Source organism: Podarcis bocagei (assembly GCF_964188305.1).
Source record: "Podarcis bocagei genome assembly, chromosome: 4".
Taxonomy (NCBI): domain Eukaryota; kingdom Metazoa; phylum Chordata; class Lepidosauria; order Squamata; family Lacertidae; genus Podarcis; species Podarcis bocagei.
Window position 1 is genome coordinate 69,964,246 of NC_138128.1, and position 17,235 is coordinate 69,981,480.

General features: G+C 40.5%; 1 protein-coding gene across 18 annotated transcripts in view; it reads right to left on the reverse strand.

The window, feature by feature from the left end:
* PCDH15 (protocadherin related 15) overlaps positions 1 to 17,235 on the reverse strand; it is a 678,468-nt gene that overhangs the window by 175,150 nt on the left and 486,083 nt on the right. For all 18 annotated transcript variants that reach the window (XM_081189558.1, XM_081189550.1, XM_081189563.1 and 15 more), the window contains 2 exons: positions 12,908 to 13,020; positions 3,110 to 3,316 (listed from right to left, as the gene is read on the reverse strand). In XM_081189558.1, the coding sequence (XP_081045684.1) occupies positions 3,110 to 3,316; positions 12,908 to 13,020 (320 nt within the window). The remainder of the gene's footprint in view (positions 1 to 3,109; positions 3,317 to 12,907; positions 13,021 to 17,235) is intronic.

Sequence of the window (17,235 nt, forward strand, 5' to 3'; positions counted from 1 at the left end):
ATTGAGTCTATCTAGTCACAGACATACCTGTTTTGACATATGAGCATTTATTTATATAGTCTGATGACCTATTTAAAAGCTTCATGACCCCCAAAGCTCCACTTTCTTTTAATCCTTCTAAAGTCCCAACAAGCTAATGCAAGTTCTGCAGAGTCCTAATGCTCCTGTATTGCTTCTGGAAACTAGTCAGGGATGCAAAATCTAGGAATCCAATAGCCACAGGCTCCTAAAATACTGGAGTGAATGACAGCCATCTGAACTGCTGGTGAGGTTGGGAAGGAGGTTTCTTCTCTTTCCAAGGATGATGCAGCTGCTAACAGAACTTGGCCACCGCCTCTTCCTACTCCTGAAGTGGTCCCTACCCAGTGGCGTAGCGTGGGGGTTGCAGGGGGTGCGGGTCACACCGGGCGCAACATCTGGGGGTTAGGGTTAGGGGGCGCAAATCCACGGGTTAGGGGGCGCAAATTACTTGCCTTGCCCCGGGTGCTGACAACCCTCGCTACGCCACTGTCCCTACCTAAAATTCCAGGAATGATTATAAATTTATCAACATCCCAGACCTGAGCAACCAGGAGGAAGTGCTGTAGCTCAGTGATAGAACTTTGCATGCAGAAGGTCACAAGTTCAATTCCTGGCATATTCAGGTGGGACTGGGAGAGGCTCTGAAAACCAGTCAATGTATTAACATTATCACCACCATCCTGCCCTTTACTCTATGGTGCCGGGGCAAGTTACAACATTCAAACAGAACATTACAAATTAGATAATACTGAGCTGGATGGACCATTGGTCTGACTCAGTATTAGGCAGCTTCCTATGTTCTTAGGTGTCTAATGCCATCGGTGAAACCTGTTTTTTCTCTCTTTTGCTCACCACCCACTTATCCTGGCAACATGGGACACTGAATTTGGTGTCTTCAGTACTATCTATATTCAATATGCTGACAGGCTATGCTGAACTACAAAACCTCCTTCCAGTTTCAAAATGAGCAGTAGGCTGGGTAAAATCAGACAAGAGGAAACAAGGCATTTTGGAAGTCATCCCAACTGCCTATTCCCACATGTCTCCACCTTAGGACCACATTCTATGTCATGGTCATCAGATGCCAGCTGCTAGTAAATAATGCATCCATCAAGAGAGTTGCTCCACATGTGCATGTGCATTTGAAGATCATGCACCAGGCACTTATAGGAACTGCAGCAACAACTTTCAAGGTTCTGGAAGATTGCGATGGTAGGAAGAAAAACACCATTAAAAAGTGAGGCATGATCCTGGTCCTATAGATTTCGGCGAGGAACAGCACTGTTAGAAGGTGGCACTTAGGCCTAAGTTCCAAGCCTTTTGCAGTGGAGCCTGTCCCTACTCCGTTTTTTAAACTTGAAAAACAATTTACTCACTGGGAGATGCTGCAAAAAGAACAGTGCCAGTAAGACTCCACCTACCTAACCTATTAATTTGCCCAGTGGGAAATTAATGTATTAGAATATCCTGTTTTCATCCCGCAGCTCAGAGTAAACTAAAGCTGGATTTTTGTTTTTCCCTCTGAAAGTCTGTCTAAATTTGCATCACAAATATGATTTGCTCTATGTGCATATACTATGTGTGAATTTGTGTCATGAACTTGTGCCCTGAATCTTTTAAGTATCTAGAAATTCTCGTGTCAATGGGCAAAATTTAAACACATCTTTAATTCTCTCATTCAAATTTATTGGACTTGAAAGTGCCCACTTTTGGCTGGAACATGCCCATCACATTTTTATATTAAAACCTTTCAGTAAGTCATGAAATATCTGCTTGTGCTATGATCTCTCCTGCCTTTCTGGATAGAAACCCATTCCATACCAAGGACCACACGCTGCTTTTGAAACACATCTCATCCTGCATTTATCCTAAATGAAACTCTAAGCATTTTCTTCACTCCTTCAAAAATTCCTAAGGCTTCATTTCAGCATGGGTTATGAAATTTGCTTATAAAAAAGTCACTCATAAACCACCTGTTATTTCACACATTTTCAGAATTGATCCTTATGTATGCTAGTTTGTGTTAGATTGGCCTAGTTAGATGTAAAGGAGGATAGAGGGGGACCCAGCAGGCATGGCTTTTCCCTACTAAGAGGCAGGCAATCGAATACAATAGAGCACATTCTAAAATAAATAAATAAATGGGGAACTCGTCAAACATATGATTGAAGGGGGATTGGTAGAACAGGAAGGCATCTAGCTATGGCTGCATAAAATAAACTAAATATGAGAAAGGGGAGGAGACATATGCTGACCTCAAGAGGCTTGCACAAGACAGAGAAGAGCGGAGACTTGGTGGAGACCAATCTATGGGGTAAAACATGAGAAGAGTAGCTTTTCTAACTACTACATTATAAGGTGTATGCCCTCTGTAGAAGTCTTGAAAGTATCGGGGTCCTGTCCTTCTCTGCATCTATCCATTCTGCCTATGTTATGATTGGGTGGTGACAATCTGTGAAGTATCTGTGAAAGTATCCACAGTATCTGTGAAAAAGCATCCAGGTTTATCCACAGTATCACTTTAGAATTTACCATGAAGAATATTACGATCTGCCTTCTACACAATGTTTTGTTTCCTTCTAAATGGCAAAAACGTATCTTTTTACTATAGTTGAAGTTTCAAAACTTCCTTAGCTAACCGTCCTAATGGTTAATCAAGCCTTATTGTTAAACTTTGTTCACCATTCCTGCCTGAATTTGTCTAATGGCTTGAACTAATCAGAAAAAACCCTGAATCAGAGCCCCTTCAAGTACATTATTGCCATTCTAGCCTGGAATTGAATCACTTCAGTTGCAAAAGCCACTAGAGAAAATATTTCACTGCTTTTTAATGGATCACAGAAACAAGAGATTAGCCTGAAACAGTCTTTGTACTGTGGGAAAGGAATCTGTTGAGGATTGTTTCCAAAAATTCTGATCTTTATTTTAACCCATTTTTGTGTGTGTGTGTCACATGCAGCAGTTACACTGGTAAACCTTGGAACGATCGGGATATTAAAAATCTATTTATGAAATCATCCAGAGTTTATGGACAAATATGGCATTTCACAGAGCACACTTAAATGTTTTAACAATGCAAAACACAAACCTCTTCTACATCGTTATCCAAAGCTATGATCTGCAGTGGAGACGTCAAGTTCTGGTTATCTGAGATCGTTGTACCCACAGGGGAGGACTCTAAAATAAAGCCCTCGTACGCTGCTTCTGTGAAGTAAGGCTTCTGATTGTTTTCATCTAGAACTTCAATATGTAGATTGGCAAATGCTGGAAGAGGATGACCATTGTCTTGTTCTGCCTACAAAAGCAAGAAGCGTGTTTGTTACTGGTAAAGTTAGCCCCCATCCAAGTAGGGCTATTAACTCCAACAGAATTTATTTATTCATTAAAAACATTCGTAAGATGTCTTTTAGGAGGCCCTTGCAAGCCAGCTTCCAAAAACATTATTACAAATGTTTAAAACCAACTAACCAGCCACCACACACACACACACACACAGTAAGAACAAATTGTTAAATAACCATAACTGGCAAAAGCATTTATTCTTATAAATAAATAACCAAATAATATTAAGCATCGCACTCAAGGAAGGACAGTGCATAAGACACCACATTCTAGAGGTCATTGTCATTTTGAAGCCCCAAGAAAGATCCCATGTAGTGTGATCAGGCATGTTCTTGTGGAACAGGGCTTCTATAACCTCTCCTGGTCCCCTTCACTTTCAGGCCGCTACTCTAGCAGGGGTAGGCAAACTAAGGCCCGTGGGCTTAGTTTATTTAAAATGCATCTCTGGGTTATTTGTGGGGTCTGCCTAGTGTTTTTACTTGAGTAGAATGTGTGCTTTTATTTAAAATGCATCTCTGGGCTATTTGTGGGGTATAGGAATTCGTTCATTCCCCCCCCCCAGTATAGTCTAGCCCACCACATGGTCTGAAAAAGGTTGCTGACCCCTGCTTTAGAGCGCTGAAGGGGCCTCCAAGAATATTTGGGGTATATGAATGGGAGAATGGGGATTAAACTGCACAGGTTTGTTTCTGTAACACAGATTGGGAATGGGATACAAAACAGCAGCACATTGTTTAAGGAATGTATGGCTGGATCAGACCGATTTATCACTCCAATACTAAGTTTAAGAGCTAAGGACATACTGTCCTGGTGGACATGGCAGCGAGTGGAAAAGTCTACAGAGAAAAAGGAGTGTGCGAGTGTGTGCAGAAACTAACCTACTGTACAAAGGTAAAATTTACCCACATTTCCATTTCATGAAAACTTTTCTCTTGGAAGTACTGTGTTCATTTCACAATTTCTTGATTGAACCACTCGGCTTCTCTTCAGTTCTAACTTCTGAACCGTCTCATGGCAGGATCTGGGGCCTAATGGAGACCTTAAATGAAGCACCTGAGTTGAACCTTGGTCACTATTGTCCTATCTTGGTGCGTTAGGGAAATAGAGGGCAGCAACACTGAGGGTTTTGTGTCGAGCACTGTCAAAGGGGCAAGTCAAAATGAGTCCAATTAAAGATTGAGACCAGCCCTAATTGGATCTTGGGGGCTGGGATGGATGCCAGGAACTTCATAGCCTATTTAGGATTCCATCCCATCACTATAAATCTCAGCATCACCCATCAAATAATAAATATCTCCTTGGCGAGTAAGGAAAAAATTACTGACTGCATCACTGCTGCACATTCTAAATTATGTAGTAAAAAACACCACCTCGTTCATTTTAAAGGATAACCATTAATTCTAAATATCAAAGTCTACTCCAATTAAACACCAGCTGTGTCAGAAATAGGTAGAAAATGCTGATATGGTATTTTTGAACTCTTCCTACTTCCTCACCACTACATCTATGCACACACAGAGAGAAGGAGGGTGGGGGTGGGGAGGCAGATAGGATGGCCAGGTTTTTTTAAAAAATGTGTCAATCAGAAACATACTCAGAGGAAAGTTGATTGCACTCAATTCCTCCACTACTAGAGATCATTTAACCACAAATAATCAGTGTAATGAATCTGTCACTTTCATGAGATGAGATTGTGCAAGTATTTAATATACGGAGTGTGTGTGTGTGTGTGTGTGTGTGTGCGCGTGCGCGCACAAGCACATGCATACACAGACACCTATGTTAAATATATATTTTATTTTCTTGCTGCCCAAATTCAGTGCTGATCCAAACATCTCCCTTTCCTTGTGCTATAGGAGGGCAAAATTATCTGGACACAATACTATGGGCTGACTTATCGTACATAATCATGTTGTTCTCCTTCCACATGAAGCATCAAGAGCAGCAAAGACTTATGGGTTTTTTGTTTTGCTTAAAAAAAAAAAAGTAAACTGAGATCTCCTTCAATAAAAGTGCCAGGAATAGGAAAGTGTATAGCATTTTAGTTGTATTTGCCTTTAAGCTTCCCTGTAATTAACTCTCATCACCCTCAATTTTGCCAATGCTGCCTGGGGAAGATGGCAGTCGGAGTTCAACAATATCTGGAGGGCCATAGATTCCCCAACCTTGATTTGTTTGAAGTTCCTGGACATTTTGGAAAACAGAGGTACAATATCAGCAAAGGACGAGAAATTATGCAATACAGTGGTAACGCAGGTTAAGTACTTAATTCGCTCCGGAGGTCCGTACTTAACCTGAAACTGTTCTTAACCTGAAGCACCACTTTAGCTAATGGGGCCTCCTCCTGCTGCTGCTGCGCTGCCGGAGCACAATTTCTGTTCTCATCCTGAAGCAAAGTTCTTAACCTGAAGCACTATTTCTGGGTTAGTGGAGTCTGTAACCTGAAGCGTATGTAACCTGAAGCGTATGTAACCTGAGGTACCACTGTACACAGAATGATGTGCTTCTATACCTCTCTTTATTTGTCCAACATTTTAAACACCAGCATGGCCACAAGGAACAGGTAACTGTCAAGTTATTATAAAGCAAAAAGGACATTTAGAGTCCAAAACATAGGATTAATGGTTGTTGAATAATATAACACCAAAACTGCAGTGGAGGAGAGATGGTGCACATTTCAGGGGGACAAGTAGCAGATGTGAGATGGGGGTGTCAATTTCCAGTAGGAAAACAGTGGTCCTAATCCTGTTTGGGATCCCACCATGGTGTTGCTTTAACTGAGACTGGGACTGCCCAGGACTGCTTTTCGTAAGGAAAGAGACATGGCCAGTCTAACCAAAGACATGGTCTGAAGAAGTTGAGTTTAGTCTTTGCTTTGAGGTTAGTGAGAGCTGGGGAAACCACATCTACTTTTGCTTCTCCAAAATGAAGACACTGCCTCAGGTGTACTGAGAATTCTGCATTTATTTATTTATTGTTTTGTTTGAAAATACCCATTTCATTTCTGATCTGTTGGCTAACTGAATATTTCCTATCAAATTGCCACTCAGTAAATACCCAGGTTGCTAATGGAGGACACTACAGTAGAGAAGTGTCTGCTTGGATTTTTAAAAAACTAAATGTTCACAAAGCGTGTTCTCCCTAACAGAGAGCACGTGTTGCGGTTGGGGAACAGGCCGCCCAGCCATGACTAGGCAAATTAATCTGCAACCCTGGCCTTTAGGGTTAATCGGGTTGCTGGGGAAATATGATTGTTACCAATTTGGAGGAGGAGTCAGAAGTTATAAATAGAAGGGCCAGACGTAGGGACGTCCTCTTGGCCGTTTTGCATCGGATCACCCGCCCTCCCTCCCTTTAATAGGGGGGTTTTTTATTTAAGCTGATCGCTTGACCTTGCTATGCCTGTCATGGTGTCGTTCGCCTTGGTGCGGGGGCACGGTAGGAATTTTGCCATCTGGCTGATTGGCTGGTGCCATTTGGTTTTTGCCTACTGCGTAGCAAATCGTCACAACTTGTAAGGTTGGCGGTTAGGCATTGGTTAATTGGTGCTTGGAGGGGTAAGTGCCTACCCCTCCAAATGATGCGGAAAGGGAATTCCGTTAAAGGAATCCAGGGGCTTGCCATTCTTTCGTCCTGTCCGTGGAGCCGGGCTTGGGCCGTGCAAGCCCCACCGGAACATGAGGGTCAGAAGTGAGGGCCTGTTTCCCGGCCTCCCTTCTATCCAATACTTGTTTCCCACGCTGGCTTCCGGTGGAGTCCGGAAGTGCCAGCTCTGTCCTGTGGGGGCAAGGACAGATAGTCACCAATGCCTAAGCAACCACTCACATTTTTTGTATTTGAATAAAGTTGTGGCCAAAATTATGCCAAAAACCTTAAACAAAATTGATGTGTGAAGTGTGTAATTATTTGGGGGGTGGCACTGTGGAACTCAACACGCAACTAAGGAATGCACTGAAACGTTTTAATGACTAATTCAGACCTACTGGAGATCAACACACAACTGCACATAACAAAAAGATACATTTTCTTGTCTAGGAGCGTCAAAGGAAATAACTGATTATTCAACAAATCAGAAGCTATGTAATATTTATAAAAAATTTGAATAAAATTTGAGCCAAAAGTTATCCTTGCCAATGCCTCCTGAGATCAGGGTGGAATGCTTTTATCGCTCTTCAAGCCTGACCTTGAAGGAAGTTTTGTATTTGATGAGAAAGAAAAAGTCTCCAATCAATATTCATCTGGCTGAATTTATACCTTTCTGCCTATACTAATAAGATCAAATGCTGACAGAAGGGTCAACTAATGCTGAATATAATATATCTATATATATCCTGAGCATATTTAAGGGTGACAAGATGTAAGAACTGTTCATTAGCGGGCCTTTCCTCTCTAAGCCAGCCTATATGCCAATAGTTCTATTATGGCAATTTCAGAGTATTCTAAGTACTTAGCATATATTTTTACCCACAGTGCTAATCTACCTAATGGAACAGCAACAACAGTTCTCTTCAGCTACTTTCTCAAAGATAGGAACCATGACACAACCCATCCCTGCCACCAAGGTGCACAGCAATATGCCCAGCCATCACTCAATCATAGGAGGCCCTTCTGGACCTCACAGTACATTCAACTAAATAAGTATGTTGTAGAGAGCAGCTGCCAAGTGGCCGCCGAGACCATGTAACACCAGTCTTGAAAGACCTACATTGGCTCCCAGTAAGTTTCTGAGCACAATTCAAAGTGTTGGTGCTGACCTTTAAAGCCCTAAACGGCCTCGGCCCAGTATACCTGAAGGAGCGTCTCCACCCCCATCGTTCAGCCTGGACACTGAGGTCCAGCGCTGAGGGCCTTCTGGCAGTTCCCTCACTGCAGTAAGTGAGGTTACAGGGAATCAGGCAGAGGGCCTTCTCAGAAGTGGCGCCTGCCTTGTGGAATGCCCTCCCAATCAAATGTCAAAGAAATAAACAACTATCTGAGATTTAGATGACATCTGAAGGTAGCCCTGTTTAGGGAAGTTTTTAATGACTGATGTTTTGATGTATTTTTAATCTCTTGTTGGAAGTGCCCAGAGTGGCTGGGGAAACCCAGCCAGACTGGCAGGGTATAAGTATTATTATTATTATTATTATTATTGTTGTTGTTGTTGTTGTTGTTGTTGTTGTTGTTGTTGTTGTTGTTGTTATTGTTATTATTATTATTATTATTATTATTATTATTATTATTATTGTTATTATTAATCAAATTCACTGCAGATATATAAAAGCTAGCATGTGCTCAAACCATCTCCCTCTCTTGCTGCCTAACATGCTCAGAAGTGCCTCCCAGAACTTCTGCATGAGGACACCTCTCCTACTTCCATCAAATCCCTCTTCAAAACCCAACTTTTCTGTCAAGCCTTTGGGGTGGGCAAACCCCACTAGTTCTCATGTCTTACTGAAACTAAGCTTGCAATCAAGCAAGAGCATATGTCAAATGCATATTCTTTTTGCCTAGTTTATCGCTGCCTCCGGTTCTTTACCTTTCCTGTCTTATCTTCCCTGTGTTGAACTCTACACTGTAAGCTCCTTTGGGCAGCGAGGTGCTCTCTTGGACTCTGCACAGAGATGGCTCTGTACAAATTAACAATAATAATCAGAGGTCAGATTAATCAATCTGATTAAGGAAATTTGGAAGCCTTAAAACACAAGCAATAGAGACAATGTAAAGCAAAGTATCCTTTCCAATCTAGTGATTCTGCCTTTGTATCTTTCACAGTAAGCAGGCAGGGTGCCCTCCTTTGCAATCAGGTCCTTTGCACCTGTTCCTTCAGTTTACCTCACTCGCCACTCAACCAAATCCAACCTTAATTAGGTAGCCAGTGCAATTAAGTAGGGATCGTTGTTACTAATCAAGTTCAGGAATCCCTCACAGACCTAAAGCTGCAAAGGGAAAGGAGCTAAAAACAATTCACTGCCTTTTCCCTTCCCAGCCCCACATAATAATCATGGATTATCAAAGCAAAGCACAGTACACACACACACACACACACACACACACACACACACACACACACACACACTGTTAATCAGAATTGTAATGGAAACTCTTATCATGTTTTGTAATTTGTTGGCTGCAACACAGTAGCAAAATTTTCACCAATCTATGTAAGCCCTTATTATAAAACAAGTTGCTAGTTCAGTATGGCTTTTTCATTCTGTGTTGTGGTTTTTGCTCTATGCTAATAGCCTGGGAGTTTGTCATGCTCCCACACTGATGTGTTAGTACATGACATCATGCATTCATGGGCTGATTCAGCTGATGTAACATGTTTCTCCTACTTAGGCTCAGGGCTGCCGTGATAGAGCAGCTTTCACACTTCATTCCACACAGGCTGTCCATCATCCCAGGCTGGCCCAAGGCATTTTCCTGTCCGAGATAGAACAAGTCAAGGTGCACAGTCCCCAAAGCTGTTATTTTGGTATATATGACAGAGAAGCATACAGGCACTACTCCAAGAGTAAAAAAATAAACTAAATTAAGGAGCTAACAATTTCCTAACCTTTCATGATACCCTAGAATAGATCAACTGCCTGTTAGCAACCTCACTTTGCCTAATGGCAGGGCTGGTCCTGTGAAGTGTCACCCCTTTAGTAGATTTTTTTTTCAGGAAAGCGGTTTTAGAAGAGAAAAGTGCTTAGGGGGTTCAGGTGATATTTAACCTCTCACCAACCCGACAAGGCAAGGAACCAGTCAAACTACTTCGAGCCACCAAGTTTTGTACACAGAGAATAATTCTCAAAAAAATTCATTGACTTATGGTCAATTGATCCTTCACAGAAGGCTCAGAATGATTCTATACTATCTTAAGAATAATACAAGTGGGATCTGCAACAAAATGTTGCAGTATACTCCAGTCATTACTAGCTGGTTGACATCTTCTTCCTTTCAGGATACTCCACTCCATTATTCTTTACCTCTATCCCGTCCAACAATCAGTCAGCATTCCATGACCTCTTGGTATGCTCAAACTTTGCCAGACCACTTCTCTCTCTCTCTCTCTCTCTCTCTCTCTCTCTCTCTCTCTCTCACACACACACACACACACACACACACACACAGACTTCTGCAAACCTTTGGTCTTCCACCAAATTATGGTACTATTTGGCGTATATAAGGATTGGCACTCAGTTAATTGAGGTATCTGTTAGTATGTATAATTCCCAACTTTTCAGCACAATTGTAGCACTATTCATTCACTGAATACTACAGCAGAGGTTCACAAAAATATAACAGAAAATTCATCCAAAATAATTTATCACATGAAGTATAAATTCAAGGGAAACACTTGTAATGGAAGTAGGGTAGAATCTTTCCCCAAGATAAGGACAAAGACTTTAAGATGGAAACAGATGAAGAAAATATTTTTTCGAGGGTATCATTAAAATTTGTATGGAAAACTTATTAATGCTGGTGCTACTTGGCTTTATGAATAGGTTTGCCTTCAGATATAAAGAGAGATATTTTGTTGAGTTACACACTACAAAACACAAGCTTGAAAACACAAGCCTAGATAAGCAAATTTGCCACATCTTGCCAGCTTAATGGAACTTTCGACACTGTTGTGCTAAATGATACTATTCAAGCATGTGGCATATTATTAGTCTTACAGATTGATACCCTTGCTTATTATCCACTCAACTACTCACCAACCATGGTAATTCGAATCTAATAATGCCTGTAAAAATTTCCATTAATAATATAGCCAGTTATTAAGGTACTACAATGTGGCCAGGGGAAATTGGTGGGTTTTTTTCTTTTAAAGATTGTTGTAGAGTTACTTAGCACCAATCCCCAGTTATTTTTTTCTAGTAAAAACTAACAGGTATTTGTGAATGTGGGTCCGAACACTCAAATGTGTGAAAGCATTTGTCTTAACTAATGTCTATGCACATCTGAAGCATTCAAATAAGAGAAGTAGTCTAACAACTAAGGCATGGAAATTAATTGTTCAATAAATTCCCTATAATTAGTGCCATCAATAGCTGTCACATTTCTTAACAAATATTCATATGGAAGCAATATGGTTGTATATGTATATACACATGAAGAAAGAGAGAGAGAGAGAGAGTGCATATATTTACCATACTCAAATGGTAATCATCACCTTAAACAGCATAAAACCATTGATACAGACAGTATATATTCGGTGTCCCTTGAAGCTTATATGGGTTTGACAGAATATACTGTGTACCCTCTCCCCTCCCTCTTGTTGGAGAGGGAGATAAAAACATCCCATGGCCTCTAGGATATCCTCCCAGGGACCATAGGACTGCAGCCTCAGAGTGGTCACAGGTAAGAACTGTCCCCACTACATTCGGAATGAGATTCTTCATGGTTGTCTGCAGGGGGAAATCCCAAGTTACAATGAACTGTTTAACTTCCATTTTGTCAGCAACTGTGATTTCAGGGTCTTTTCATGAAGCATGAATATCTAGGGTAGGCTGGATTCTCTGACAAGCGCTCAGAGCCCATGATGAAGTGGCAACAGAAAAAGTGCTATCTACTGGGGGAAATGGCTGCCTGAAGCTGCAATCATATGTATGTTGACTCAGAATAAGTCTTACTGAATTCAGAGTAACTAACTCCCAACTAAGAATATACAGAATTGCAAGCTAAGCCTCTCTACGGAATGAATGAAGAAATTTTCACTTCTAGCTTGTTACTTAAAATATTGAGTTTTTAAATCCCACACAGTCTTCCACATGAAATCAAATCTATAAATGTCAAAGAAAAAATATATTCAGGCATGTCTCATACAAAGCTTGGGGTTTGTATTTTCTCCGAAAAACACAGCTCCTCAAGACAGAAAATCAAAACATGGTAGCCACAAGAGACTAACGTTAGGTGTGGGGAAGTCCTTTGAATGGCTTAATAATGCCTAACTTTGTATTGAATTATGGTGAGTAAAATTTATTGCAATATATAAAGGTAGTTGTAAAAAATACATTTTGTAGCAAATATTTCAGGCACAACCCAGCAAAAGTTCATTTTGATTTTGGTTGTAATCCTGTACATATTTACTTGGGCTACAAATAAAATTGATCTCAGAGGGACTTACTTCTGAGTTAACATGCATAAACATTGGGCGGCCTTCCCTAACCTGGTGCCATCCAAATATTTTGGACTGCAACTCCAGTCCCAGCCAGCATGGCCAATGGTCAGGAATCATGAGAATTTTAATCCAAAACATCATAATGGAGAAGACCGATCTGGGACAGAAGGTTCACTGAACGTAATGAAGTGAAACTAAATGCCGGCAAATGTTTGCTGGATGCCAAGTTCAGTGTGTTTTCTCCCATGCAACATTATTGTCAAAGCAATTACAATGATATAGATCAGTTACTTCTAATATGGCATTGAATTAAACTTACACCTTACTGCTAGAAGAATCTTTGTTTATAAGTTGACGTTTCCCTTTTTTGTATAAGGAATCCTCACATTCTCCATGGACACTGCTACTTAGTAATGTACAAAAACATGGAAATGAGAATTCAGTTGAAATTACCTTAATAACCAAATCAAATTTCTGGTGCAAATCCCTGTTTATTGGCTTTAGGAGGCTGAGTACAGCAGTTGTCGCATTCATACTGAAATACTGTGAATAATCCTCAGGAGTCCCTGCAAAAAGACAGTGAGGTTTGAATAGATAATTGAGAAGAAGGATCAGCATGGAAAATCACAACTTTATTTTAAATATATATTAACTCAAATAATCAATAAAGGAATAATTAAAAACAAAAAACTGAAGAAATACCCTAGTGTGAATATTCGATAGAGCTGCGTATAAGAAAACCTTCTTTCTTTTTGACCTTGATCACCATGTTTAATAGGTTTGGGGTGCCTCAAGAGACTTTATTTTTTCATAAAAGAGAGATGAGTAGAAATGCCAGCATGCTAATATTTGAAGAGGAGAACACTTGATCTGCAGCTTTTATATCAAGCCATCGGAAGCTCCATTATATGGAATCAAACCATTGTTCCACATCAGCTAGTAAGGTCTACAGCAACTGGCAGTGGCTTTCCAGGGTTTCAGGGCAGCAGTCTTTCCCAGTCCCACTTGGAGATTCTGGGCATTGATCTGAGGAACTTCTGCTTGCAAAACATGTGCTCCTTTACTGCACTACAGTCCTCCCCCCTGTAATTCCTCCCAACGTTCCTGAAACATTCTTAATCCTTACAACATAGAATATGTATGGCATTTCCAAAAGCTGTAAAATTGCACACAAGAAATGTGCAGGAAAATGTTATTACTCCATGCATACGTACTTTTTTTGTTCAAGGGGAGGGATGGAATAACAACTCTGAATGCAAACAAGAATAAAGATGACATCTATTTGCAATGTAACAAGAGACAGAACTTTCGCACAATCTTACTTCTTTCCTGCAGGAAACAATTTTCTAGAACAATTTCTTAGAAGCATTACTTTACAGCAGCATACCCCATCTCTCCCAGCGCATCCGCACTTAGGTGTTTTAACAATTATACCCCTTGCTGTGCTGGAGATCTGTGTATAGAGCTCACCCATGCACAGAGCAGATGTATGTCTCTATCCATTGCACACAAAAATAAGAGAGGGGGAAAGAGTGAGTTATCTTCATCGCTGTCTTTAGGGTCTTCCATACAGAGTGGTTCCATTTCAGAAAGAGGATCTTCTTTTCTAGTTGCGAAATGATAGTATAGATTGCTGAGATTTGACCGGTAATGAAACGTATTGCAGGCTGCATCAAACTGCAAAACATTTCCTAGAGTTGGTAAGTGAAACACCATTCTGATAAACACTTTTGGGTGCACTTAGTTTTAGGGACACCAAATAGCCCTCCTGAATTCAGCTAGACATACATTCTGTTCCTTCACAACACCCCTGGAAGAGGCACAGGCTCTATCCAGATGGACTTTTAGATCTCCCCCGAAGGAAGACTATTAAAGCAGTGTTTCTGACATGATGTACCTAGAGCATCAGTTCCAGCTCTTGATTCTGTAGTCAGGAAGAGCAGGCCTCCTAGTAGTTCAGAACTGCAGCAGGCCTTATGTAGAAGCTCTTATAGGGAACATTGATAATCACTGTTGACCTATCACATGGGCCTATAATTGTAAGATGGATTCCTTGGCTGGTATAGCTGATTTCTCTGCAATTTATTTCTTGGGTGAAAGCTGAGTAGTAGTCAGAGGTTAACTCCTTGCCTGAAACCCTCACATCACACATTCAAGACCTATTCTGGGCTCTGGTCTGAACACGTGGAAAAAAAACGGGCAGAAAAGTGTCTCTGTGCAGCATCAGTACATTCAAACTTCTTTTGGAATTGTGCTTCTTACTATGCACATAGGAAACGAAAGCCTATGCAAAAGTGCATGATGCGGTATGTTAATAAACCAGTAACTCATGGTTGTAGCTGAATGCAAAGCTAGCACAGAATGGAGTGAGGGGTGCATGGATGTATATACTGAAAGTATTAATAATACAATGATTGGTAATGCTGGCCGTTGTTAGTGCTACTATAATGAGAAGCGAAATAAATGGATGTTATTGTAAATTGTGTGTTTTCAGCTGGAAAAGACTACTGTATCCACCAAAGCTTACAGGAAGTGTGGGCTCTGTTAGGAAATTCTCATCCTGTAGGAGATTTGCCACTCAATCTTCTCTCTCTCCCTCCCCATACCCCTCTCTTTTTCTGCAGAACTGCCAACAGTGGAGATGACTAACCTTGAAAAGAGCCTAGAGAAATTAACATTGTATGCTAAAACGAGTCCTGATTGTCTTTGTCAGAATGTGGCATGAAAGCCATGCCTTTCTGTGAATGGAAACTATCAAGCTATTGTAAAAATTAAATAAATGGAAAAGGGAATAGAGCAGCTGTATTCTATTGCATACTCGAAAGCAGTAAGTCAATTGTTCTGTATGTCTGGTGGCTAAAATTCAGACAAGAATAAGGCCGACTGTTGCGATGCTGGAAAAATCTGTTATGCAGAGCAGTTCTAAGGATACAAGCATGGAAAGGAAATAGCATCTGAAATAGTCCTTCATAAGTACTGGCTATTTCTGGGTACAGTTAACTTCTTAGATAAGGTGGGATTGAATTATTCAATTTTGTATGGATAAGTCTAACAGTTTAAAATTAAAATAAAGGTTAATTTAATTGCTGAGTATTCACTATAGAATTGTGTTTTGAAAAATGCTCAATCTATATCCCCCTACAGTTTCAATCTAGCTTGTCACCTTGGCAATGTTAAGTTATGGCACAGAGAAGGGATTGATCATTAGAAAACATTAGTTTATAAATGATGAAGCTGTACGTTGTAATCAAATTGCTGGAATTAAACAGTCTATGAGTACCAGTATTTCCACCAGTATTTACAGACAGAAAGAGAGATATACAGATTTAAATCAGAAACAAATAATAGATTGCATACAGAGTTAGAGGAGCTAACTGGGAGTTCTACTCATGCAACCTCCCTTTGCTCGGTTTTGCCCACTCTTCCATTCTTCAGCTCTGAGAGCAGCCAAGGACTCTGAAACAGTGGGAAAGAACCAGCTATATCGGGAAGAACATGTAAGCTGTGGAGATGCTGAATATGAACCCAGTCCCTGTGTCCAAGCCTGAGTGTCAGTCCAGAGTCCCTTGAGACTGAGATTCCCAAACTTGGGCCCCAAAGAGAGCATCTTTCTTTTCATAAGGAAAAGGTGCCTGCTAGTAGTTGTAGCCAGTGTGGAGTAGTGGTTAGAGCAGGCATAGGCAAACTCTCTAAGTAAAGAAAAGAATAATGTGAAAATCCGATAAAATCAAGTGTTAGGATTTGCTGAAATAGTTTTGGAAATTGGGATGTAGAAAGGGGAGGTATGGGGAAGTCGACGAAGTAAGGTTTAAGGGGGGGAAAGGGTATGAAATTATACATGTTTGTTTGTTTGTTTGTTTGTTTGTTTGTGTTTATAAAATTTTTGTAAAACCAATAAAAAACTTTTTTTAAAAAAAACTTGGCCCTCCAGATGTTTTGGGACTACAACTCCCATCATCCCTAGCTAACATCCCTAGAGAGGTTAGACTCCCCTTGTTGTCTTTCCACCAGCAGGAGAAGACTTTCTTGTTCCAACAGCCTTTGGGGAATGGACTGCTTTTAATGAAAGGGCTGGTGCTGTGCTGTTTTTATTTTAATTATTCGTATGGTTTTCATAGATTTATCTCTACACTTTTAATTCTATCAATATTTAAATGTGTTTCAATCATTGTTTTTGCCCTATATTTTAGCTGTTCTATTTTTAATCTGCAAGCCGCCTTGTCACTGGAAAAGCCAGGGTGTGAATTAATAATAGTAATAATAATAATGTTAATCACAATTATTTGAATCTGTTATTGTTATTTTTGAAAAGTATTGATCCTTTTCCCCCTCCACCACAAACAATTGTTTTTCATTATCTTCTTTAATGCTCTGTCATGCTCCATCCATAATTTATTCATGTTAAAAAATCCTTTAAACACAAACACACACACACACACACACACACACACACACACCACAAACTCAACTGGTGCCATTTCCCATTGACAACACAGAAAAGAGTGATGGCCGGAAATGTTTGCCGCTGCACCCATGCAAATTGCTCTGGGGAAGTGGCAGTTGTAACAATGGACACAGCTGGGCACAGATGATATTTCCTCCATGGGGCTTCTCTGCACGAGGGATTTTCCAGCTTCTGAACCAGCCGTACGCTAGATGAAATGCGAACACGCACCAAGCCAACCATAATTAGCACATCAAATGGACTGAGAAGCTGAAATGTTCCTGTTCTACAAATGCAGCTGTGGCATAATGAACTGTCTGCTCATCTCCATTTTCTT